At 42.1% G+C, this 24,921-nt stretch overlaps 2 protein-coding genes across 6 annotated transcripts; one reads left to right on the top strand and one right to left on the bottom strand.

The window, feature by feature from the left end:
- Positions 1-2,330: 2,330 nt before the first annotated feature.
- Positions 2,331-6,088, bottom strand: FBXO48 (F-box protein 48). Of its 3 annotated transcripts, none has more exons than XM_083495352.1 (3): positions 5,954-6,088; positions 3,809-4,169; positions 2,331-2,863 (listed from the first exon to the last, which is right to left on the bottom strand). In XM_083495352.1, the coding sequence occupies exons 2-3, from the start codon at positions 4,133-4,135 to the stop codon at positions 2,702-2,704; spliced, it is 489 nt and encodes a 162-aa protein (XP_083351478.1). In that variant the 5' UTR covers positions 4,136-4,169; positions 5,954-6,088; the 3' UTR covers positions 2,331-2,701. The 3 variants fall into 3 exon arrangements, with proteins under 3 accessions (XP_083351478.1, XP_083351477.1, XP_083351479.1); XM_083495351.1 differs by lacking the exon at positions 5,954-6,088 and adding an exon at positions 5,628-5,797; XM_083495353.1 differs by lacking the exon at positions 5,954-6,088 and adding an exon at positions 5,358-5,621 and having other exon boundaries at positions 3,809-4,165.
- On the top strand, positions 5,942-23,120 carry APLF (aprataxin and PNKP like factor). Of its 3 annotated transcripts, none has more exons than XM_083495197.1 (11): positions 5,942-6,083; positions 8,197-8,268; positions 8,473-8,639; positions 9,821-9,992; positions 10,758-10,881; positions 11,001-11,080; positions 13,025-13,425; positions 14,403-14,528; positions 17,011-17,057; positions 18,537-18,578; positions 22,093-23,120. In XM_083495197.1, the coding sequence occupies exons 3-11, from the start codon at positions 8,527-8,529 to the stop codon at positions 22,299-22,301; spliced, it is 1,314 nt and encodes a 437-aa protein (XP_083351323.1). In that variant the 5' UTR covers positions 5,942-6,083; positions 8,197-8,268; positions 8,473-8,526; the 3' UTR covers positions 22,302-23,120. The 3 variants fall into 3 exon arrangements, with proteins under 3 accessions (XP_083351323.1, XP_083351321.1, XP_083351322.1); XM_083495195.1 differs by lacking the exon at positions 5,942-6,083 and adding an exon at positions 6,201-6,401; XM_083495196.1 differs by lacking the exon at positions 5,942-6,083 and adding an exon at positions 6,201-6,401 and having other exon boundaries at positions 18,537-18,604.
- The last annotated feature ends 1,801 nt before the right edge of the window (positions 23,121-24,921 follow it).

The raw sequence follows: 24,921 nt of genomic DNA, 5'->3' as shown, positions 1-24,921 counted from the left end.
TTGCACCAGGCAACATTCACTACTGGCATGTTCCCTGGAAGGTAGCTCAGATGAGGATGCAACCCCCAGGCTGAAAAAGGTTCCTTGTCCCTGGGGTATAGGATTGCATTCCAAACCACCGTAAGCCCATGTCTCTAGATTATTTTACCTCCTAGTTATCTGGTGATCTCCTAGAGTAATCAAATGAAATTTGAACATATGGCATAATAAAAGTCTCTAATTCTGTCAGGACAAGTTATTTGTTGTTTACTGTTGTAATAATTGTTTTCTCAAAATTTATCCTCTGTACCATGAAAATGGGACGCAGGTGGCACTGTGGGCTAAACCACAGAGCCTAGGACTTGCCGATCAGAAGGTCGGCGGTTCGAATCCCCGCGACGGGGTGAGCTCCCGTGGCTCGGTCCCTGCTCCTGCCAACCTAGCAGTTCGAAAGCATGTCAAGTGCAAGTAGATAAATAGGTACTGCTCCGGCAGGAAGGTAAACGGCGTTTCTGTGCGCTGCTCTGGTTCGCCAGAAGCGGCTTAGTCATGCTGGCCACATTACCCAGAAGCTGTACGGCGGCTCCCTCAGCCAATAAAGTGAGATGAGCACCGCAACCCCAGAGTCGGTCACAACTGGACCTAATGGTCAGGGGTCCCTTCACCTTTACCTTTACCTTTACCATGAAAATAAATGAAAACATTTAGAAACAATGCACGTCTACTCAGAAATGTTCCATTGGGTTACATGGGTATTACTCCCAGGTTACTGGGTACAGTTATTATTAATCTTCCGCATATTTTTGGAAAGTGTCTGTTCCCTATGCATTTGGAGCACTTCTGCCAATCGCTGAAGACAATACTGAGCTTGATAGACCAGTGGCCTGCTTTGGTATAAGGCAGCTTTCTACATTCTCTTTTCTCCCTTTTGTCTACAACCAGAGCTCACTCGTGATCTCCAAGGGTTTACACACTGAGGGCAGAGAGATAAAGGACACCCCCCCAACACACACATTTAGAAGAAGAAGAAGAAGAGTTTGGATTTGATATCCCGCCTTTCACTCCCTTTAAGGAGTCTCAAAGCGGCTAACATTCTCCTTTCCCTTCCTCCCCCACAACAAACACTCTGTGAGGTGAGTGGGGCTAAGAGACTTCAAAGAAGTGTGACTGGCCCAAGGTCACCCAGCAGCTGCATGTGGAGGAGCAGAGATGCGAACCCGGTTCCCCAGATTACGTGACTACCACTCTTAACCACTACACCACAACTGGCTCTTAAACACAGAACTACAAATTCCCAGCAACCTTAACTAACTACCATTCCCAGGAGTCTTTGGGAGAAGTCGTGTGCTTTAAATGGATGTGCTTTAAATGTACGGTTTGGGTCTACTGCTATGTGGGGTACATATACTGGTGGTATAGTTACAGCATATCCTCTGTTCTGTCATGGTAACATGGGGTTGTATTCAACTAAATAGTGGAAGCCACCACAAAAAATATTTCCACTAGTGCAATGGGGATTCACTCTTCTCTTCCTCCACATGCACTCTCCTCTGTCTCCAAATCTGCTCTGAAAGGTTTGGGGAAACCCCAGAACAGATTTAGGAAGCGCACAGGGAAGGAGAGGGAGAGACGGTTCTGTTGTGCAAGGAAAATCCCTGTGCCGAGGGAACCTTAGCTGTAGCACTAGGATGACAACCCATGGGCACAGGGGTTGCTGATATGAGGCCCCTTTTAAAAATCCTTCTCCCCCTCTCACTGCCCCACATTAAAGTCAACGAGATGAACATTCTTTGGAAAATATCTTCTGAATACCAGCTGCTGGAAACCACGAGAGGTGCTCTTGTGCTCATGTTCTTCTCCCTGGTTTCCCACGAGCATCTGCTTAGCCCAAAATAAGTATCTGATTGGTGAAAACGGGATGCTGGACTAGATTGGCCTTATCCAGGAGGGTCTTTTTTGGATCTTATGTTCTTAGCTGCTGCAAAGATGCACCATAGGTGTGATGTGATCATGGTCTGTCATAGTTTAAGATACAGCATAAGTGTGCACCTCCTCTGTGCCATCCATCACACCCACCTCTCCACACCATTTTAGCCATGCCAGCAGTTCCACTGGCCTATCTTGGATATTCTGCTGGTGTATCTTTTGTGCTAGAAGTGTAGCTCAAGTTCATGCAGTGTGGCAGGGCTTCCATCAAATCCCACAAACCATTAACTACCAGCTCTCAGGTATAGGATTGCTCTGTTTCTCAACCTTTTCCTCTGGCCCAGCATACCGGATAATAATGTGAACCAGAAAACTGCATGGAAACACACAATGAATTACAAATGTTCTTTCTCTTATTCCAGATGTATATCAAAATCCTTCTGATGACTTTATTCATGCAGCAGGCATGTTCCTTTTCTTTTCATTACTATGTCATCCTAAGCTTCCCTTCCAGCTAATTCCTGCAACAGGTTAAGGCAGAATATAATAACATTCCAGCTTTCAAACATGTTTTGACACAATTTGCAAAGTACATATTGAGAGAGTAGTCCAAGAAGAGAAATACACACACACTGCGTTTCAAACTTTAAAATAAACAATTAAATAACAGCAGCTCTGAAAGTGCAAAACAAAACAACAGCAATGTGTAAAGCTGCCACAATTGTATATAGAACACTCTTTTCTGCAGGTGAGTTCATTTCTAGTTCCTTCTGGGTAAGATCCTTATTTGGGCATCTTATCTTTCCAGTTCGGCTTCTAGGATTTCTCCCCAGGTGTCCACATCCATGGGATACATGCTCTTTTCTGGCAAGGCAACACGGGAATGAATATTGCTATATTTCCCGCTCAGCCATTCATACTTCACCTTGCTTTTCCAGTAGTTTCTCAGGAGCGTGACCTGAGGGTGGGAATATGAGAAAGCCATGAGCAATGAATTAAATTGGCCCTCCTCTTAATTAACCATTGTTTGCAAATCATTTCATAAATAGAACTAAGGACTGCTTATTCCTGTTGCTAAATGTGACACATTGGAACTTGTTTCATGCAGGTTGTACGATGTTAAAATACTGCTAATGCACAAGGGAAGGTAAAAGAAATAAATGAGACTACATACTAGCCATTATAGGTTTAACATTTGCTCTGCTGATCTATTCAAGCATTATATATGGAAACACCCTAAAACTGAGAATAACTTACACCAGAAAAATGTATTTGCAAGTTAAAATGAACTCTCAAGATACAGGTTTACTACTGCCCACTAGTGGGCTATGGAAATATTTACCCTAAGGCTAGGCAATGTGGTATCATCTAGATTTTGCAAGCCTTTGAACTCCTATCATATCTGACCATTAGCCATGTTGTGGGGGCTGGTGAAAGTTGTAGACCAAAATATATTGATGTGTGTACCATGTTGGATATCCTTGTTTTATAGCAGTGCAATGTAAGATTAAGAGCCTAACAAGCAAAGCAATTCAGTAATTACTGTGGCACCAGACATGTGCTGCAACGGTGCTAGCCAAAGGGCTATTGTATCCAATGTATGGTTAGGAGATGATTATTTTCAGAAATAATCAAAGATGATTATTTTCAGAAGCCTTGAGAATGCATTGTTCTCTTTTACATATTGTTTTTATTGATTAAAAGGAGAGCAAGCTAAGCTATGTTTCTCTGTACTATTATGATGCTATGTCAAACCACCTTGTTAAATGGGAATGGTACTGGAGGTGAACAGCCCTACCAAACGGCAATTGAGCCTAACAACTTGGGTGCTATTGTGCTTGGACTGAAAATCTGAATGCAAGATCTTCATTCACCACCATAGTTTCAACAGTCAAATGTTTACCTTCCATGAATAACCATTTCCTCTGTCGTCGTCAATCTCTCGCTGACAGACAGCCCTTACAGTCAAGCAATGATGTTTCCATAAATCATCACAGTTCTCAATGGTCTGATTCCAGCTTTTGCATGTCATTGCAGCACTGCATAAACTCTGAATGTCAAGTTCACTAAAAACTTTTAAGCTGACTTCTAGTGGGAACAGCTGCACAAAATCTCTTTGGCATGTTTTTATCTTCTGCTCAGAGGGCTGAATGGACAATTTCTTACAGGTAGTACTGGCAACAGTCTGCTTGTTTCTTCTGGAAGTTGTCTGCTTAGAGCCTTTCTTCATAATTCAGATATTGTTAAAATACCAACCACCCTTTCTGGAAAAAGTAGAATTATCAATGAATGTTGTGTGGAACTTGTAACATCAATTCTGCTTAGAAACACTTAACTGATTATTGTTGGGCCCCATCTGCACTGCACATCTGAAGCTGTATCATAGTACATTAAACACTCATGATTACCCCAAAGAATCCCAGGAACCGTAGCCTGTTATGTGTGCTGAGAGTTGTTAGGATATTCCTATTCCCTACACAGAACTACATTTCCAAGAGTTCCGTGGGAAGTGTAGCTCTGTATGGGGAATAGGGGTTTCCTAAAAGCTCTCAGCACACTAACAAATTACAGTTCTCAGGATACTGGCATGGGGGAAGCTTTAAAATGGTATGAGACGGAATGTGGGGCCTGGAATGTGGGGCCTTAATAAATGCAAAAATGCACAGCAGTCCTTGCTTGGGCTGCAAAACAGCATTGCTCTTTAGCCTGCTGAAAAAGGAGACTGAGAGGAGATTTGAGAACTGTCTTCAAATATCTTAAGGGCTGTAACATGGAGCAAGCTCATTTCTCCTGCTCCAGAGGGAAGGACCTAAACCAATGGCTTCCAGTTACAGGAAGAGAGATTTTGACTAAACACCAGGAAGAACTTTCTGACAGTAAGAGCTGTTCGACCGTGGAAAGGTGGTGGGCTCTCCTTCCCTGAAGGTTTTTAAGCAGCGGTTGGATGGCTATCTGTCATGGATGCTTTAGTTGAGAGTCCTGCTTTGCAGGGGATTGGACAATATGACCCTCAGGATCCCTTCCAACTTTAAAATTGTATGATTCTATGTTTTGGGACTTCCTCTCTTGACACTATTTCCCCCCAGGTTTTCATAATATGTATTAATCCTTTGGGGATCATCCACGCTTCTGCTTGTCCCGCCACTTTTAAACCTGCTCTTTACTGTGGAACTGAAGCAAACACTGGTCAGGTTTTTCACAGACTGATGTTTGTGCCAATCCGGCAGAAAAGAGTGGGTTTCCCCAAGGAAAGCAGCGGGGCAAACGGAAAACTGCTTGGACCCATGACTAGAAAGCCCCGGGCAAGAGGAAAGCATCTTGGACCTGTGCTTTCTAGCCACTGGACAAGCTGAGTGTGGACAAGCTTGCTAAAAGTGGAAATGAAACAAAAGGCAAACACAGAAGTAGCAACTGTTTGGATCTGAGGAAGGGGAAATAACTACTGTAAAGACATATGAGTGTGAGTTGCATCTAACATAAAGAGCCATTAGATTTTTCTGGTTTGGTCCCCCCCTCCAAGTTTAAAATGTATTTATTTGTTTATCTCCCTCCCCCCAATCAACGGAGTTAAAAACGTATTTATTTGATTTTAATTTAAAAAGTGGCCACGTGCAATTGGTGGCTGCTCTGAATTTCTGTGAGTATTTCGGCAGCTAGGCCTTATTCTTATTATTAAGTAATTAAATTTGTATGGACTCTGAGCACCAGAAGGTGCTAGTTACTTTGGGTCAGTTTATCGAGAATGCAAGTGTTTTGAGGAAAATGTTTTGTATGTGTTTTTCCTGGTAGCCCTGGTAAGTTTTGAGAGGATTGAGGCGAATTGACTCGGCCAAGCTCAGGCAATGTTTGTTTACACGGCCAGCTGTGGCCAATGGGAGCCTCGGGATACTCTCCCACCACGCCCCCAATCGCTAAACCGGCTTCCAGTTGCGCCCCCTCCCCTCCCCTTTCTACTCGGGGATTGGATGTCTCGAGCGCTCGCGGCACCGCCGTCACCACTCAGCCACGCGGGGCCGCCTCGCGACTCGCCGAAGCGCCTGCCACTCACCTGCGTTCGTCCGCGCGCAGCGTCCGTTAACGGCCCAAACGGTTTCTCCATTCGAACGCCATTCGTTCCCCCAACCGCTCAGTTGACGTAATCGCAGAGGCTCTGAGGAGGAGAAGCTGCCGTCGCCGAAGTGCGTTGTGGGGGATGTAGTTTGATAAAGAACCGAGGACTTTCTTCTTCTTCCTCCTCCTCCTCCTCCTCTTCTTCTTCTTCTATTATTATTGTTGTTGTTGTTATCGCAGGCCGGAACTTTTTACCTCAGTTTCAGTGGAGAGGCGGGAGCGGAGCGGAAGTGGCGAGGCGGTCCGCCCGTGTTTTGCGTCCCCCTCCCTGTGAGAGGCGCTGCTGGACCTTCATGCCAGGGTTTGAGTTGGCGCCGGCGGACGGGGGTTGCCCCGTGGTGCTGCCGCCTGGGGAGACAGCGATAGGAAGAGGTGCCCTGCTGGGAGTAAGTCCCCCCCCTGGCGGCGCTCCAGAGGGGTCTGGGGTAGGCGGGTGGGTCGCGGTGGAGTTGGTGCAAGAGGAAGAAGACGGAGATCTTGGATCATAGGACTGTAATGTTGGCCTGTATACCTGAAGGAGCATCTCCACCCCCATAGTCCAGCCCGGACACTGAGGTCCAGCGCCGAGGGCCTTCTGGCGGTTCCCTCATTGCGAGAAGGGAGGTTACAGGGAACCAGGGCCTTCTCGGTAGTGGCGCCCGCCCTGTGGAACGCCCTCCCCTCCCTTCAGACATGAAGGAAATAAGCAGCTATCTTCTCTTTAAAAGACATCTGAAGGCAGCCCTGTTTAGGGAATTTTAAAATATTTAATGCTGTATTGTTTTTAACACTCGATTGGGAGCTGCCCAGAGTGGCTGGGGAAACTCAGCCAGATGGGCGGGGTATAAATAATAAATTATTATTATGTTGGAGGGGACCACATGAGTCATCTAGTCCAGTCCTCGGCCATGCTGCAATCCTGCCCCCAGGGTGGGCTCGAACCACCAACCTTCTGGTTAACAGCCAGATGCACTGACCCATTGCGCCACACAGATGTTTGGGAGCCAGTGTGGTGTAGTGGTTAGAAACGGTAGACTCGTAATCTGGTGAACCGGGTTCGATTCCCCGTTCATCCACATGCAGCTGCTGGGTGACCTTGGGCCAGTCACACTTCTTTGAAGTCTCTCAGCCTCACTCACCTCACAGAGTGTTTGTTGTGGGGCAGGAAGGGAAAGGAGAATGTTAGCCACTTTGAGACTCCTTCGGGTAGTGATAAAATAGGATATCAAATCCAAACTCTTCTTCTTCTCAAACTCGTGATCCCCACCTCCCCCCAAATGAGACTGTTGGTCCAGCTGGCCTGCTATGTTCCAAATCTGGCTGGGGGGGGAAGGCTTTCCAACTTTTTGGCTGCAAATCTTTCGCAGCATCTCTCAGAGGAAAAAAAGGCAGCTACTCCAGGTGGTTGTGGCTTGGTGGCAGGGAGCCTGCTTGGCATGCAGAACATCTTCGGTTCAACCTCCTGAGTGGCATCTCCAGACTGGGCTTTGGAGAGGGAGAGACTCCCTATCTGAAATTCCAGAGAGCTATTGATGCCAGTTTGTGCAGACAATAACTGAGCTAGAAGGACCAATGGTCTGTGTAAGGCAGCTTCCTATTTATTTATTTAGGATGGGCCATAGCACAGTGGCAGAGTGTTTGCCTTACAAGCAGAACGTCCCAGGTTAAGAACTTTGCTTCAGGATGAGAACAGAAATCGTGCTCCAGGGGCAGCAGGAGGCCACATTAGCTAAAGTGGTGCTTCAGTTAAGAACAGTTTCAGGTTAGGAACGGACCTCCGGAACGAATTAAGTACTTAACCCAAGGTACCACTGTATTCTAAACACCATTGTCTGGAATTGCCAATTTTCCCTAGAATGAGTTATCTAAATAGAGGAAGGTTTTAGGAGGCTTTTTTAAAAAAACACAACCAAACACCTCTCCCTCCTCTGTCTGCATTCAGTTGAAACTCACAGGTATAAATGGAAGGTAGCTTCTTATTTTGATAAAACTCAGATTTCTAGTTTGCTTTTCTTGGCTTTGATGAAAGTTTTAGCATTTAACTTGTCAACAAAGTGAACAATATTTTTATACTAAAAAGTGAAGCTAACAAATTTTGTTATCACAGTAAAAACTATATAGTAGCTTTATTATTTTTAGATATCTTTATTGGTGGGTTTTATGCCCCCACTGTTGACATCTGTCGGTTTTGTGTCTTTACAGATTACAGATAAAAGAGTATCCAGGAAACATGCTATTCTGAAAGTAGTTGGTGACCAGCTTAGCATCAAACCGGTAACTGTTTCTTATTTCTCAGTACAATAAAAATAATAAAAATCAGTCTTGGAGGTTCTGATTTTACATGTTCTAGCTTTCATCTTTAATGCTCCAAACAGAGATTGGGATAAAAATGGTAGTCTATTCCAAAATAAGGTAATTAGACCTGAGTCTGTAATTAGGCCATATCATCTGTAGTAAGAGTCTCTTCTTAATTGGCAGGTCCATGTAAACCCCTGTTTTTATCAGTCGACTGAAAATGACCAACTATTGCCAATGGATACTGATAGATGGCATCAGCTGAGTCCAGGTGACAGATTTTCCCTGCTAGTAGACAAATATATCTTCAGGGTTCTCTTCATTTCTTCAGAGGAGGAAAGTCTGCTAAGGTAATGCTATCTGATGTGAAAATCTAGAACAAGTGTTGTTTGCAATGTATAACAGTTTCATCTTTCCATACTGTAGAAGTGGGGAACCTGTGGTCTTCAGATATTGTTGGACTTCAACTTCCATCATCCCTGACTATGGGCCTTGCTATTGGAGTCTAGCAACATCTAGAGGGTCACAGGTTTCCCAGCCTGACTGTATAATATGCTAAATAAGTCAAAATTTGTTTGAGTCAAGGTAATAGCCATTAGCAAAATATATTATATTTATCTTGTTGGTTGTTTAGCACTACTAAGCTGTGCCGTCTATTCCATGGAGAAATTAAGATGATGTAAAAGGCTCTTAATGTGCACAATGTTGTTTGAAGATTATGGTACAGTCATACTTGCATATATTATCTTAAATGTCTAATCCTATGATGTTAGAAGATAGAAAAAAGAATATTTTCCTGAAAAGAGAAAACATAATAAGAGTTGCTATGCCAGGAAATTAAGTGCAAAAGTGCAACATCGCAGTGACAGTAGATTTTTTTCCTGTAGTATCCAAGAGAGAGAAAATTGCTTTTTTATCAAGTGTTAATGATAAATGGAAAGAAGTAGCATTGTTGACTCTGCTTTCTGCTTACAGAACAGTGTAGTGCAGTGGTTTTCAACCCGTGTGCCATGGCATCCTGGGGTGCCTTGAAAGATGGTCAGGGGTGCCATGGGCAACACTGGCCTCTGTCCCTCTTTCCTTTCCTCCCTCCCCTGATGTCTTCTTGCATCTCTGCTCCCTAAGGCTTGCACAGCTGTTTGTTGCAGCAGCCCTGGCTACAAGCTCCCCAGGTGAATGGTGCCTCTGGGGCTGGTCAGGGGGTGCTGATTGCCAGGAGCTGAGGTGGCCTTGGAGTAAGCAAGCCAGCCAGCCCGCCAGCCCTTGCTGTTGGGAATGGATAGATAAATCCCAGGCCCCTATGGGGCAGTACAAGGAGGCATCTCTTTTGGGGTGCAGGGGGGGACTCAGAGACCAGGGGCGGCAGCAGTAGCTGCCTGAAGAACTCTCAAGGAGAGGCTGAGAAAACGCTCCACAAGGGAGGGTGTCAGAGAAAGGGTGAGAGTCTGCCAGCTCTGCAGGCAAGGTGTGACATAACTGATTAGTGGTACACCATGATTATTTTACGAAGAGCCTTTGTGTCATGCAATAGGAAAAATGGGAACCTCTGTGTAAAAGACATACCATATCGACCTACCTCATCACTTCAGCAAACCAAGATGCCTCACAGACAGTCTTCATCACAGCAAACAACATCCTCCAACAAGAGCCAACTTTTGGAAGTAAATTCACGATTAGAAGAAGCAGCTGAAATCCCAGAGAAGGTACCTTATAAATGTTAGAGTACATAGCAGACGTGAATAGATTGTGTTTTTGTTATGGACAAGTTGATGGAACTTTATGGGATGACTGCTGTGGATACATATTGAGCATGATGGCATGGAATAGACCGTTTCAAAGGTTCTGTTTCTGAATAATGTTGCTTGTTCCTTTCTCAAATTAAATCTTAACAGCTCTGTCTTATGTGTTAGACTTGTTTTCCAAGTTGCATGAGGCAGACTAACTGAAACAAACTGTGCCACTCCACAAAGGAGACTTAATGTTGCATCTGGTCAGCATGAAACTATTTTCCTTGTGAAGGAAATGTAATACAAAATGTACCCAGAATGATCTAGGATACATTTTCTCAGTTCCTTTGTGCCTTCTTTAGATATTATGCCGGTGCCTGCTACGCTAAACAATGATGTGTGTTTGGTGAATCACCAATTTTCATTTTAACAAGGTTTCTGTCTTGCAGTGTGGGCTCTTGCCCAAACATTTTTTTCAGTGGCAGTATGTGTGGCAGAATTCATGCATCAAATAACAGGTCTTTCCACTTTCAAGATATTGTGGGTGGTATTCTCTTTGTCTCTTCCTGCTTTCCTAATGATGGTTATTGAATCCAATATAATGTGTACCTAAGTCCTACTTGGAATTAATGGACCTAACATAATCTGTCAGGTAATGTCAGTGTCCTGAGTAGGACTCTTGTGTAGGACTAGCACTGAATTCCACTCATTTATTTCACAAATTAATGTCATATTTTTCAGTTTTCTGCTAGCATTTCTGAAAATGCAGAAGTAAGACTTCCTCAAAGGAAAAGAGTGCTTCCGGCATGGATGCTGCAAGCAGACATAATAGTCCAAAGTTCATCAGCCTCAGGTTCAGGAAGAGGTAAGTCTTTTTTAAATTGTATTGTATTATTGCATTGTAAAATATTACAACATGTGCAGTTCTTCAGAGTTTGAATACCACCATTTCTGATAACTAATGTCATTTGTAATTTTTCATAGGAAATAGTAGAGAAATAAAACAAAGTCCAGGGAAAAAGCGAAAAAGGACTGAAAATGAAGATGCTGCCCTTGCTACACAGGTGTTGTAAACAGATCTGCTCTTTGTTGCAGATATTTAAAACTACTGTTTGTATTGTGTTTCTATACCCTATGCAAACCATTTTGTGTATCAGGACTAGCAGTCTAGAGGAGAGGCTCCCCTCTCCCATAATATGTGCACCGTGTCTTATCTGGTGTTGTTTTAGAGTACTAAATTTGTTCCATACTTGGAAGCTCAGTCATGAAAGCTTAACAAAAGAATGACATGAATTCTGTTACACTGAAGACTATCTTTCTCCGTGTCCCTTTGCAGTTAACTCATAGTTTTCCATTCTGTTGCTAGAGTCAGACAAATTAGATCAGCCAATTCCAAATGGTTATCATTGGGTGTGCAAGTCAAGTGCAAGTGCACTGAGTTATGGGTATAGAGTAGCTTCCTGGAAAGCCAATTGCAAGGAAAGAGAGAATTCCTTCCAGCTCAAATGACTTCATGATACACGGACAAATGTAGGTGGCAAATATATTTTGTGGCTTTGATTCTTGAAGTTGGAGTAGAACCAAACAACTTGATTTTAATTACACTTCCTTGGAAGTATGTATATCACATAGATTTTAATTGGTTTTATATCCAAATAAATTTGCTTAGAATTTCAACCAGAGTCATTGGTGAGCGCAACCGAAGTTATAGCTTGAGTTAGTGGATAGAACTACAGTGGTGCCCCGCAAGAAGAATGCCTCGCAAGACAAAAAACTCGCTAGACGAAAGGTTTTTCCGTTCGCGATTTGCCTCGCAAGACGAATTTCCCCTATGGGCTTGCTTCGCAAGACGAAAACGTCTCGCGACTTTTTTTCTTTGACTAAAAACAAAGACATGTTTTGTTTATAAAGTTAATTTATTTTCCCTTAAATTTTCGAACTGCTCTTTACAGTATGTGTGACTTTAAAGAGCAGTTAATAAACTGTTGTTGTACCAAATTTGGCTTTGTTTGGACTTTTTTTGACCATAGGAACGCATTAATTGATTTTCAATGCATTCCTATGGGATTTCGTGCTTCGCAAGACGAAAAATTCGTTAGACAACAAAAATTGCGGAACGAATTAATTTCGTCTTGCGGGGCACCACTGTATCACAAAATTTTGTGTGTGGCGTGGGATTTGGGAACTGCAGAACTAAAATTGGCTGGCAAAGCCACATTAGCTTTCATACTTCCGTGTATTAGCCAAGAGAGATTCTATTAGAAGTATTGGATGTTTTCAGTTCATACTAATGAAAGCTAGTCACAAGAGAGATACTCATGTCCAATCCCTCAACATCTACTTTGAAGATATACATATGTTGGTAACTTCAAATCCCAGTATTTTCTTGGCACAGTAGTGGAAATTATTCTTGAAACTCTTCCTGCAATACTAATTAGACATTTTTCAGTCAGGTGCGTTAAAGCATACAATGGAGGCTGTCTTTGAAGACACAGGTGGAAAGCTAATTGCTCAGGATAGCTTTGGAACTGTGTTTGCCCTTCTACTCTGTCAAGCACAGAGGCATGCATGGTCTCTTTCAGTAATGTTTCAAGCCAACTTGATCTTTCCCAATTCAGATTCTTAATGCTGTAAATGTTGCTTTCTCTAAATATGGAGGTAGTGCCCCCTGCTCTCCACATCTCCATTCAAACCCTTCATCAAACCCCTTCTTTCAGGCCTGTGGCTTCATTTCAGGTTAGCGTGCATAGGATTGTAGCCATAATTGTGACCAAGGTTAAATACATATAACTATAGGCTCCCATTCATACCCTTGACTCTTCCTCCTGCCTTCTATTGTTTTCCTAATAGTTTATATTATAAGCTCAATGGGGACGGACTTGTTAAGCTTTTGCTCTATAAAATGCCATGTACATTGATGGATTAATCCAACTTCACTAGGCACTATTCTTCTGCAGTGTTGTGGGCTGAAATCTGTTTCATGAATAATTTCACACTTATTTCCACAGGATATGAAACATCGATCTGCTGAACCTATTGTGAGAAAAATGGAAAAGAATGAAAGCAAAATGTTACCCCAAAGAGCTGTAAGCCCTACAGGGCAATGTAATCGTCAACTTCATAATGAAGAGTTACAGCTCAACACAGATGGACTCACTTGCCAGCCTGCTGAAATGGATACAACTAATAAAAATGAAAACAGTTTGGAGAATGTTAAATGTAATCATGAGCAATTTCATCAGGACATGTCACAAACTCCAGTTCACCAGGGTGAGATTCAAGAGCTTCTTCGCAATCCGTCTACTGAGACAGGCAATTCTAATGTAACTGGAAGTCAAGATGTACCACAAAACACTAACAAAACCAGACACCAGAGGACAGCTTGCCTCTATGGGAGAAGCTGCTACAGGTAAAATCAAATTGTCAATCTCCTAAGTGAACTGATTCAGATAACATCCTGCTGTATAGTAATGTAGTCTGTGGGCAGTGGAGAAGAGGTTAAAAGCCTGCTTTAATTAAGCTAGAGTGAGCAGATGAGTGGCAGATGAGAAGTGAATCTAGGGGATTTTATTGAGATAGATAGATAGATAGATAGATAGATAGATTAGATAGATAGATAGATAAAGAGTGTGATGCTCTGTTAAGCAATATGCAGTTTAGGTAAATAAAAAACAATTTCCTCCAGGAAATAGAAACAGAATTCTACACAGCAATAATAGCATTGTAGCTTGTACTATGAATAGCCTTTAAAAAATTGTACTGAAGTTTTGGGGTGGAAGATAAAGTTTAACAAACATTGTGGTGCTAAACTTCTGCACTTGGATAAGGTCTATTGAGCTTAGTAGGCAGATCCGCAAATCTGGAAAAATTGTTCTTGCATTGCAAGTAAAATGAATATTGGAACAGAGCTTATCAACCATCTGCCAGGATGTACTGTTTGCTTAACTCGTAATGGCTATCATGTAACATGCACCGGGGACTGCAAGCGTTCTGAACATTTTATATACAGATAGATAATCCTGGGGAAAGTCCTCTTTGAGTAGACAGAGACATATCTGATGTATTTGTAACAATGGGTGTATTATCTGTTATTCCTCAACATTCTATAAGTAATAATGAAAGGAAATCCAATCTGGATGCACTCCTGTGATAAAAGTGGATTGGAAGCAAGAAGGAATGGCATGCTGAAGAATTACTGAAATAGCTTTTCAGGGTAAGAAAGAACAGGATATTAGTGTTCTGTCCTGTAGATCACCATAACCAGGGGGCTGCATTTAGAAGATACATGCTTGATTTAGTTTGTTGCATGGCATGGCATTTTTCTAGCTCTGTTTATATGAATTACATATTTTCAGTATAGCTTATGCTGTCTTTTTAATTTCACAGGAAAAATCCTATACATTTTCAGCAGTTCAGTCACCCCGGAGATAGTGATTATCATGATACAGAATCTGTAACTCAAGCTGACAATGATAACAGACCTGAATGCCCTTATGGAACTGCTTGCTACAGGTTAGAAATTTTGCCTACTACAAATTATTACTTTTAATATTTTAAGAGAGGGCATGTACTTATATCTCTGGAATTTTATTTTAAATTGTGATAATTAAATATTTCAAACCTATCCTGACATTTGATGTGTCAAATGTGCCTTATAATGATAAGCTTAAAAACACAGTGAATATATTACCTTTGCAGATAAAATTTTAATTACAGCTTTGTCTAAACTGTTGTTAAGGGCTGTGAAACCATGGCAAACCATAGATAACAGTTCTGGATGGTTTTGCAATGTTGGAGACTGTTTCTTGACCAAGTTTGAGCAACAAACCAAGGTTAAGTGCCGTGTCTGCACTGGACAGTTTTGGCTTGCTTCAAACAGGGTATCCGCTCTGTTTCACTTGAGATCAGATGGGTGAATACAATGGAGGTCTTTTTGATAATGGCACTGAAACTGTGAAATGTCCTCTCCAGTGAAACACTCCAGATTTCCTTTCTGGTTTTGGGTAACTGTTGGAGGACTCTTCAGAGCAGAATGTCCCATTGTCAGCTCCAACATGGGAGCCACTTTAAAAATGTTATCATGTGTGTCCATTACTCCCCTACTCCCAGCTCAGTCAAATTCAAAGAATGAAAGGGCTGTAACAGCTGTATAGGAAAGAAAAATTTAGCAGGCACAGCTGGTTTTGTATGGATGAGAAGCTTGTTGAATTTCTCTCCTCTGCACAACTACTAAAAATACAGGAGTAGCAAATTGAAGTCCAGTTCCTTATAGGTAAAGGACCCCTGGACGGTTTAGTCCAGTCAAAGGCGAGGGAGCCGGTGTTTTTGCACTGACAGTTTTCTGGGTCATGTGGCCAGCATGTCTAAACCGCTTTTGGCATAATGGAACACTGTGATGAGTGCCAGAGCACATGGAAATGCCATTTACCTTCCCGCCACAGTGGTACCTATTTATCTACTTGCACTGGTGTGATTTCGATGTGCTAGGTTGGCAGGAGCTGGGACAGAGCAACAGGAGATCACCCCATCGCACAGATTTGAACCACTGGCCTACTGATTGGCAAGCCCAAGAGGCTCCGTGGTTTAGACCACAGTGCTACCCACATCCCTTTTACAAAATGCCTTATACAAAGTGATAGAAGCAGGGCTTTTTTCAACCTGAACTTGTTGGAACTCAGTTCTGGCACCTGACAGGTGGGTGCCATTGCCATTATAAGAGAACAAGGAAGGAGTTCATTGTGAGTTCTGGCACCTCATTTTCTAGAAAAATAGCACTGGATAGAAGTACAGTAATCACTTTCCACAACTGGGACACCATTTCCTGAGTTGACTAGACCCAACAGAAGATGAGTGTAGGTTCTCAGAAAAGTTCGACTTGGCAGCACCAGAAAGATATACCCAGAAAATGAGATTTGGTACACCACTTTCGAAGAAACACATGTAACTCTAAAAAGGCAACTCTAGGGCAAGGGGAGATTAGGGTGAGGGAAGATTGTGGGTTGTATCTGGTGGTTGCATGACCTGCAACCTATCTTTCTCTTCCCCTCCTATCCTTCCACTACCACTTGCACAAGGTTCCTCTGCCCCATTTCAGGAGATTTCCCCCACCCCCTCCACACTCAAGCACACCACAGCCCTGTACAACAAATCCCACACAGTTCAGGAGCCCTTCCTAAGCCTCTGGAGAAGATTTTCAGGGCTGCAGAGGAGAAGGAGGCTTGGGAAGAAAAAAAATTGTAGTCTGAATTGCCATCTGCAACCAGTAGATATAATTTTGTTTTGAAGAAGAAGAAGAGTTTGGATTTGATATCCCGCTTTATCAAAGCGGCTAACAATCTCCTTTTCCCTTCCTCCCCCACAACAAACACTCTGTGAGGTGAGTGAGGCTGAGAGACTTCAGAGAAGTGTGACGAGCCCAAGGTCACTCAGCAGCTGCATGTGCAAGTGCAAATTACACAATACATTGATTTTTAAAAAACACATACAGTAAAACCACATAGTTGATTGGTTTACATTCAAGGCCTCTTAAAAGTAATTTAATTTTCCTGTTTTTTAAATACTCAATACTTTGTACTGTATACCCTCTTAATCTTTCCATTTTTGATAGATATGTACATCATTCTTCAATACATTTAGATTGTCCAACAATAAAAACTTAAACTAAGGGCTCAGACTGAAATCTTATTCATCTGGAAGTGAGAAAACAAACCTCCAGTTTGATTAAGCAACATTGTACTTGTCCTCCCTTTTTAACAAAGATGAAAAGCATTTATTTTGCCTGCCTTTTTTCTTTCTCTCCCTGAAGGGATCAGTTAAACACTTTGAAGTTACAGTACACAAAATAACTGATTTCCCCTCCCTCTTAAACACAACCCCCTGGAGCATTATGGTTGTAGCTTTCAGTGGTTAGAAAATATTATTAAAGTTATGAAGACTATACAATGGGAAGTTCAGGTTTCATCTCTCCCCCCCCCCCCCCGCCTTTTCTTTGCAGGAAAAATCCACAGCACAAGCTGGAATACAAACACACTGTACCACCAGGTAAAGTGCTTTGGTTTCATTATATAGGAAATGTAGCGTCTATATCTGTTAATACAACTGAGTGAGGAGGACCGAACAGTGGGCCTAGCTGGTGCTCAGCACACTCATAAAAAGGGATGCTTTTCGTTGTTAAGATTTTCAAGCTAAAAATTAAACTAGCCAACAAAATCAAATGCTCAAATGGTACAAATATAATGCAGCTGTATTGCAGCTGAGATACAAGAACCTGTCCATACCTATATGCAGTAACGTAACTATTTCTCAGAGTTTAAAAGGGTTTGCAGCACAGTCCTTTGCATGTTCACTCAGAAGTAAGTCCTCCTGTGTTTGGTGGGATGTACCCCCTTATGTGTATGTAGGATTGAAGTCTTACAGTGTGATCCTATACACATTTACATTGAAATAAGTCCATCTGAGGAGGTTACTTGCTCCTCAGTAAGTGTGCTCAGATAGCAGTCTTGGACCTTCTCCTTCCCCCCAGGCTTTTAGGCAAACTGCTTTTGAAAGTCTGCTTTCAAAGACAGCTAACAATATGGCAAACGAGGTGCATGCCTATTGTTCAAAGAAAAAAAGGGGGGAATCCCATAGGGCTATTGCAAGCACCTTGCATAAGTAATAATTCAATTCTGTGAATGGAGCAGTGTCCATGCTCACAGTACAGGCATCATACATGGAGCGTTGGTTCAAAAGCTTATATGTGTACCCAAAAATCTCATATAGCCAAAATTACATTTGGAGCTGCCTCGTGGCCAGACAGAACATCTTTTATATGGCAGCCAGTGGGGGCGGAGTGGAGATCAGAGGTGGGATGAAGCTGGAAGCCCCAAGCAGACCTGGTGCTTTTCACACTGGATCTGCTTAGGGTTTCCAGCTTCCTCCCATCCTTCCTCTCTTCAGCCCACGTTTAACCACGTATGGTTGAAATTGTTGTTGTTGTTGTTTAGTTGTTTAGTCCTGTCCAACTCTTCGTGACCCCCTGGACCAGAGCACGCCAGGCACTCCTGTCTTCATGGTTGAAATAGTGTGTTAAATGTGCAGAAGATGCAAATTCCCTGCTCAGGACTTTCTTGCCTCTTCTTTCCCTTTGCCACCCCCTGTACCTCTCAAAAGTCTTGGGGGGAAGCCATGACGGTTTGAACTGGTATGATACTGCTTTAAATGTGTGTTGCAGATGGGGGCTTGGATGAAAATCACACACACACACATACACACACTGCCATTAGCTAAGGAAGAAAGCCCCTATTGGTGTCAAAGGACGGGTTTGGGGTTTGTTTGATTTTTTTTACTAAGGCTAATAGCAGCTGGGAGCGTGTTCATTGGGACTGCAGCTGAGGAGAGAAGGATTAAGCACTGTGGTCCCATTGAAAATTACCCACTTCCGAGAACTTCCTGTGTAGTTCGGTTCTCAGATACTATTAAAATATGGAACGGTTCATTTCTATTGTTGCCTTGGTAATGGTATTTTTTTTGTTTCTTTAGAACCTGAGAGGAGGCAGACAAGACCGAAGGCTATTAAAAAAGGTTAGGATACTGTGTATTTCCAAATGGTACAAGATAAATAGCTCTGAGTAATTTCTCATGTACTTTCTGTAAGCAGACAACTTGCAGAGGGTTGGTTTCTCTTTGAAATAAGATTTACTTTGAACAATATTAATAAGAAAATATACAGGAGCAAATTATGGATTTGCTTTTACAGCCCACCTTTCTTCAATCATGGAACTTGAGGGTGTTTACTGGTGGTCTCCGTGGAGTCAGCCACTGCTGAAACCCAGAACTGCCCTAGCTAGGACCTCTCCTGCATTTAAAGAAGAGTGGAGCTCTTCTTATCATTCATTTGTATATTGCTGGGTCTCCACAGTGCTAATCCTAATATTCAAATATTCTATATGATTAATACAACAAGCTTGACTTAAAAAAGCTTTGTAAAGGAACAGTGGGCCCCTACTGAATTCACATACAAAGACATGGGGTGGGATTCAGCTAATGAGTCCCATCAGAAGCCCTGCATAAGGAGTTCCACTTTCACAAAGGAGCTTCCCCACCTCCTGTGAGGCTCCTCATGGGGTCTCTGCCATGGGAGCATATTCACCCAGTGCTTTTCCAGCTGCATTGACTCCCGGTGGAGTACAGGGTCAGATTTAAGGTGCTGGTTTTGACTTCTAAAGCCCTTCATGGCCTAGGACCCTCATACCTACGAGATCGCCTCTCCTGGTATGCCCCACGGAGGACCTTAAGGTCCATATATAACAACACCCTAGAGGTCCTGGGCCCTAAGGATGTTAGATTAGCCTCAACCAGAGCCAGGGCCTTCTCAACACTGGCTCCGGCCTGGTGGAACACTCTGTCTCATGAGACCAGGGCCCTGCAGGATCTGATCTCTTTCCGCAGGGCCTGTAAGACAGAGTTGTTCCGCCTGGCCTTTGGCTCAGAATCAGTTTGATTCCCTCCCCCTTTTTCCTTCCTTTCTCCTCCTATGATGAGATTGCTCCCTAATTGTTTTAATACTGTATCTTAATCTTTTAAATTGTATTTTAATCAACTTGTTTTTATTATTGCTTGTTAGCCGCCCTGAGCCTGGTCTTGGCCTGGGAGGGCGGGGTATAAATAAAAATTTATTATTAAAAAAAATTATTATCTTGCAGCCACATAGAGTTCCATCAACCTTTATTACACGCTGCAATACACAATGAACCAGAGTTTGTATTTCCCTATGAATCATCTCACTGGGAAGGGGAGGTGTCACCTCTTACATACCCAACTGATCGCTGTGCTCTGCACAGTAGTTACAATCTCATCAGGAAGTTGGTTCATGTGATGTAGCAGCACCTACCCATTTGAACTCCTCCCATTATATATCACTTTCTTTTCTGTGCCTCTTGAAGACCACCCTCTTCCCACAAGTCTTTTAAGTAGATTTTTTTAATCATAGTCTTTATCTGTATTTACCTGGGAATTTAATTTGTATATGGTTTTTATTTATTATTTTGAATAACTTTGGAATATTTCATGTGAAGCACTTCATAAATTAAGCAATTATTTTTTTTTAAAGGTAAGTGTGACCACCAAAGAAGAAAGAGGAGCAATGGCTAGAAAACCTTTGGTTCATTAGTTCTTAAAGTATTCACCCTTATTAGGAGACCAGTTGCTTCGTGAGTACAGTGCTACCTCGGGTTAAGAACTTCATTTGTTCTGGAGGTCCGTTTTTAACCTGAAACTGTTCTTAACCTGAAGCACCACTTTAGCTAAGGGGGCCTCCTGCTGCTGTGCGATTTCTGTTCTCATCCTGAAGCAAAGTTCTTAACCCGAGGTACTATTTCTGGGTTAGCGGAGTCTGTAACCTGAAGCGTCTATAACCCGAGGTACCACTGTATAGGGAACTGCCAGGTTTTTGAAGCATTTTCAGAGGGCAGCATCAAACACACAGCACTGACGCTTCCCAATCTTTTATTTTGTTATTGCCACCATGATACCACTTTTAGGTTCCCCATCCTAAATACGCCTGGAAGGACTAATTGGCTAAAGAATCTCTGCAGTCCTGCTACAGTAGTTTTGATTTATATAGCAAATTGTAAAAGCTGTTCTTAGGAACATTGCAAAGAGAATGTGCTGCATTCTCATTTCAAGACTGTTGACATAAATATGTCTTTTATTTAAAGGTGCATGGTCATAGCAGCATGCTAAGGAAATAGAATTACATTTTGAATATAACATTTGTCTTAACAATGCTCTGGAAATTAAGAGGGATGATCTGATGCTATGATTGAAAGCTCATTTACTTGAGTATGTTCCACTCATACAGGTTTTGACTAACTTTAAAAAAAGTACATACTGTATGTTTAGTGTCATGTATCTGCTCATTTAAATCAGTGTTTAGGTCACTGATGGTTAGTCTTCAGCCTGTAATCTTGACTGCATATGGTATAAATAGCACCAGTGTAGTAGCTCAGCAAAAGATAATATGATTGTTGTTGTTGTTGTTGTTTAGTCATTTAGTCGTGTCCGACTCTTCGTGACCCCATGGACCAGAGCACGCCAGGCACTTCTGTCTTCCTCTGCCTCCCGCAGTTTGGTCAAAATATGATGAGGGTATTTCAAATATTTTTGCAGGCCTACAGACATAGAAGGTTCTGCTATCACTGGGAAACTCCCAGTTCCAAGAGTCAGTGTGGTGTAGTGGTTAAGAGCAGTAGTCTCGTAATCTGGGGAACCGGGTTCGCGTCTCCGCTCCTCCACCTGCAGACTCCTTAAAGAGAGTGAAAGGTGGGATATCAAATCCAAACTCTTCTTCTTCTCTCTGACTTTAATGGATGTCCACACCATGCAAGCATCCAGGATTTAAAGATGCTGCTGTAATCCCTACCACCATGCCATCAGGATAAATTTTAGCAAAGGGCAGTAGAGAGTGTTGGTCAGCAGCAGAATTGCTGGACCTGCGACAGGCCCAGCACAAGTTGGACCCAGACTTGAGTGGAATTGTAGGCTTGGCTCATACGATATACAGTGGTACCTCGCAAGACGAATGCCTCGCAAGACGAAAAACGCGCAAGACGAAAGAGTTTTCCGTTTTTTGAGTCGTTCCGCAAGACAAATTTCCCTATGGGTCTTGCGAGTTCTTGCGAGTTTGTTTCCTTTTTCTTAAAGCCGCTAAGCCGTTAATAGCCGCTAATAGCTGTGCTTTGCAAGACGAAAAAACCGCAAGACGAAGAGACTCACCAAACAGATTAATTCCGTCTTGCGAGGCACCACTGTACGGTATCTTTATTGTCATTGTCCCATGCAGACCTTGATTGTCCCATCAATGACCTTGATTTACAAATTTTGGACAAATTTTCATATTGTTGCTCATATTGACTAACGTGTAGCATCTTACACTCGTATAGCAAATTTAACTGTAAAGTAACTTGTACTGGGAAGATCAAATGTTAAGTGATATGATTTAGTTGATACATTTCAGATATTAAATAATATTGTGGTCTTACACCACTATCATTCCAGTTTTTAATCTTTTAAGGGTGTTGTCTTTTTTACTCTACAGGAAGAAGTGTTTTGGATGATGATAGTGATAATGATGGTGAGCCCAATGAATACAATTTGAATGACAGCTTTATAGATGATGAAGAGGAAGAAGAGTGTGACCCTACTGATGAAGACTCTGACTGGGAGCCAGATTTTGAAGACAAGGATGATGAAGATGTTGCCACACTCCTGAAAGAAGCACAGAAGATTGTTAAAAGCAATAAGTAGTTGTACATGTATTGCAAATGTAGTGCACAATTCAGTTGAAATACATGAAACGTCCTGAATTCAATTTGGTTTAAATGGTTCACTTTAACCCTTAAATCAAGTTGGCATAAATGTTCTCTTGATTCTGTCCCTTGCATTTAAGAAGACAAGAGGCAATTTGGAAGACAGTCATAATAATTTATTGATACCAATTTATATCTCAATATATTGAGACCAAATAGATTGTTTAATGAAGAAAAATATATTGGTCCAGTTGAGAGAGGTTACTCCAACCCGATTAGTGTGAAGGGGATGAAAGCATTTAAATCTGGCTCAATAGTGCCAGTTGAGTGGTAATTTCCCTTCTAAGAATAGTGGTTTAGATGAGCCTTTACCTCGAAATCATCTCTTAAATTTTGCACTCATGTATACTTAATTTATGTAAACCTTAAATGCTGTTTCCTCACAGCTGGTAATGTCTGAGAGAAGGTCATGTATTTTGAGTTGTAACACTTAACACTACTGATTTTAATGCCTGATGTACTGTGCCACATATGGTGTTGAGGCTTAAACTAGGAAGTTTTTATTTACATTACTAAAATTCATCTTCATGTTAAATGAAGGGAACATTATGTTGCATATACGTAATCATCATATACACTAGATCATGACAGCTTTAGATGGACAGTTAAACAAAGTTGGAATTTGGTTCATTAGCTGCCAAACTAGTAACCAGGCTGTAAACAATCACTGTCTTTCATATTCCAGCTAATACTACAAACGGCATTTGTTTTCTCTCTGTATTTCAGAATAATGTTTATAAATTTATGATGAAAGCAATTATGTCCCAAATCTCTTTCCAGTATTTTTGTTCTTCTAAAAGTGGTTGTACAATACTACGACACTCTGTTTCTTTACTCTGAAACATAAATCCCAGGTGACTTGGCTTTGCACTGGAATCTGAGGCACAGGTTTGTCTGTAAAAAACACTGATTTACATTTAAATATGCTGTGTAGATATTGAACATGAAAGTCTTTTTGAAAAGTAAATAAATCAATATTGCCACTAGCCCTGGGTAAATAGCAATTCCCCCAGGTAAACAGGCGAGTGGCAGCAACTTTTCACCCCTCACTGCAGCAGTACATGTTTTAGATTCCAGAAGAGTGTTTTGCACAGCTGTTAAGGGCAAGAGAGTCAGTCTTTTCATTTTAATGACTTTCCAAGTTGAGGAAAGAGTGTTGCAGAGCAATCCCAATATTAACATTTTGTTCACACAATAACTTCATCCAAACTAGGGATAATGTGCCTCTTTTGTAATCAGTAGGTCCTCCCCAAAGAAACTTGGGCAACCAATTGCACAGAGCACTTGATAGTATCCTGCAGATAGTGCTCCTTCATATAACTTTGTGAACAAGATGGAGAAAGAAAAATGGCTCTGTTATTATTTTTCTTTAATTGTTAGTTGTCCTGAGAATGCTCCAGGGTTTGAGGGTGTTATATAACTGTATTAAATAAACAAGATTCACCTGAGGTTTACCCTTCTGATTTAACATTTTAACTAGTGAATGGATTGACCTAACGGTAGGATGGGAGTGCTGCCATGGAGATGGACCCATACAGAGCAGGGGTAGTCAGTGAGGTGCCCTTTAAGTGTTGCTGGATTCCCATCATACTTGATCATTGGCCATGTTGGTTACTCCTGATAGAAAGTTCAAGCAGCGACCATTTTGCATGTGGCCAATTGACGCACGGCCGCTGATTCACAGGCCCTTTTGGACCAGGAAGAGGGCAGAACACAAGGTGGGTCAGGCTTACAGCACTCTGCTGATCCGTGTGGGGGACAGGAACGGAACCCCTGTGCAAAGTGGTCTCTGCCTGTAATCAAGTAGGTGCTGTTCTGTATGGATATATGTTAATGAAGGAAATGATTAAACAAGGTTTGATTTTACAGATATATTATTCCACCTCTCCCCGCCAATCTCAGCAGTGAAAGATTTCAGGTGTTTCAGCACAAACCTTGAGGGTGGTGTCCTTGGAATAAAGGTCCCCAGAGAGGGTGGTGTCTTTGTGACATATGTTTTCATTTATGCTGAGATGATACCGTGAGCTTTTCCATCTTAATGATCTAACAGATCTTGTTTTCTAGAGGGTTCCCAAAGCCGTAATTTTGGTTTCAGCACAGAGTGCAAGCCACTCCTCTGTGTGTTCCCAGTCCCTGATGCACATGAGACGCTCCCAGGTCTGCTGTTCTCTCATGTTCACCTATGACATTCCTTCCAGTTGTAGGAGACTTCCCCTCTTTTTGCTTCTGGAGCATGTCTAAAGAAGAAAATGCACTTTCTGGTTACAGCTGACCAGTTTGCCTTCACCTTATTGTACACTATTACATTGTGTAAAAAAATAAAATAAAAACTGACGACCAGGACAAAACCAAGTTAGAACTGCAGTTAACTTGGAAGTGAAGCCAGCAGAATTACAGTGACAGGATGATGCCCTGTCCCGACTAAAGAAGAAAGTGGAAACTTGAAAACAGTGCAATGATAAATAATCTGAAGATAGTTCCAAATGATGGATAATCATCTCTAGCTATGTGGGTGGGTGGGTATGTATGTATGTACTTAGTTATTTGCTTACTAACTT

This window comes from Podarcis liolepis (assembly GCF_965112155.1).
Source record: "Podarcis liolepis genome assembly, chromosome: 3".
Taxonomy (NCBI): Eukaryota; Metazoa; Chordata; class Lepidosauria; order Squamata; family Lacertidae; genus Podarcis; species Podarcis liolepis.
This window is presented reverse-complemented; position numbering and strand designations above follow the sequence as displayed.

Excerpts from the sequence above, each read along its gene's own strand:
- FBXO48 (XM_083495352.1), bottom strand. The coding sequence starts at position 4,135 with ATGAAGAAAGGCTCTAAGCAGACAACTTCCAGAAGAAACAAGCAGACT. Across the intron at positions 2,864-3,808 it reads GAAATGGTTATTCATGGAAG|GTCACGCTCCTGAGAAACTA; the intron begins GTAAACATTTGA and ends TCCCACCCTCAG.
- APLF (XM_083495195.1), top strand. The coding sequence starts at position 6,309 with ATGCCAGGGTTTGAGTTGGCGCCGGCGGACGGGGGTTGCCCCGTGGTG. Across the intron at positions 9,993-10,757 it reads CAGCTGAAATCCCAGAGAAG|TTTTCTGCTAGCATTTCTGA; the intron begins GTACCTTATAAA and ends CATATTTTTCAG. Across the intron at positions 17,058-18,536 it reads CAAACACACTGTACCACCAG|AACCTGAGAGGAGGCAGACA; the intron begins GTAAAGTGCTTT and ends TTGTTTCTTTAG.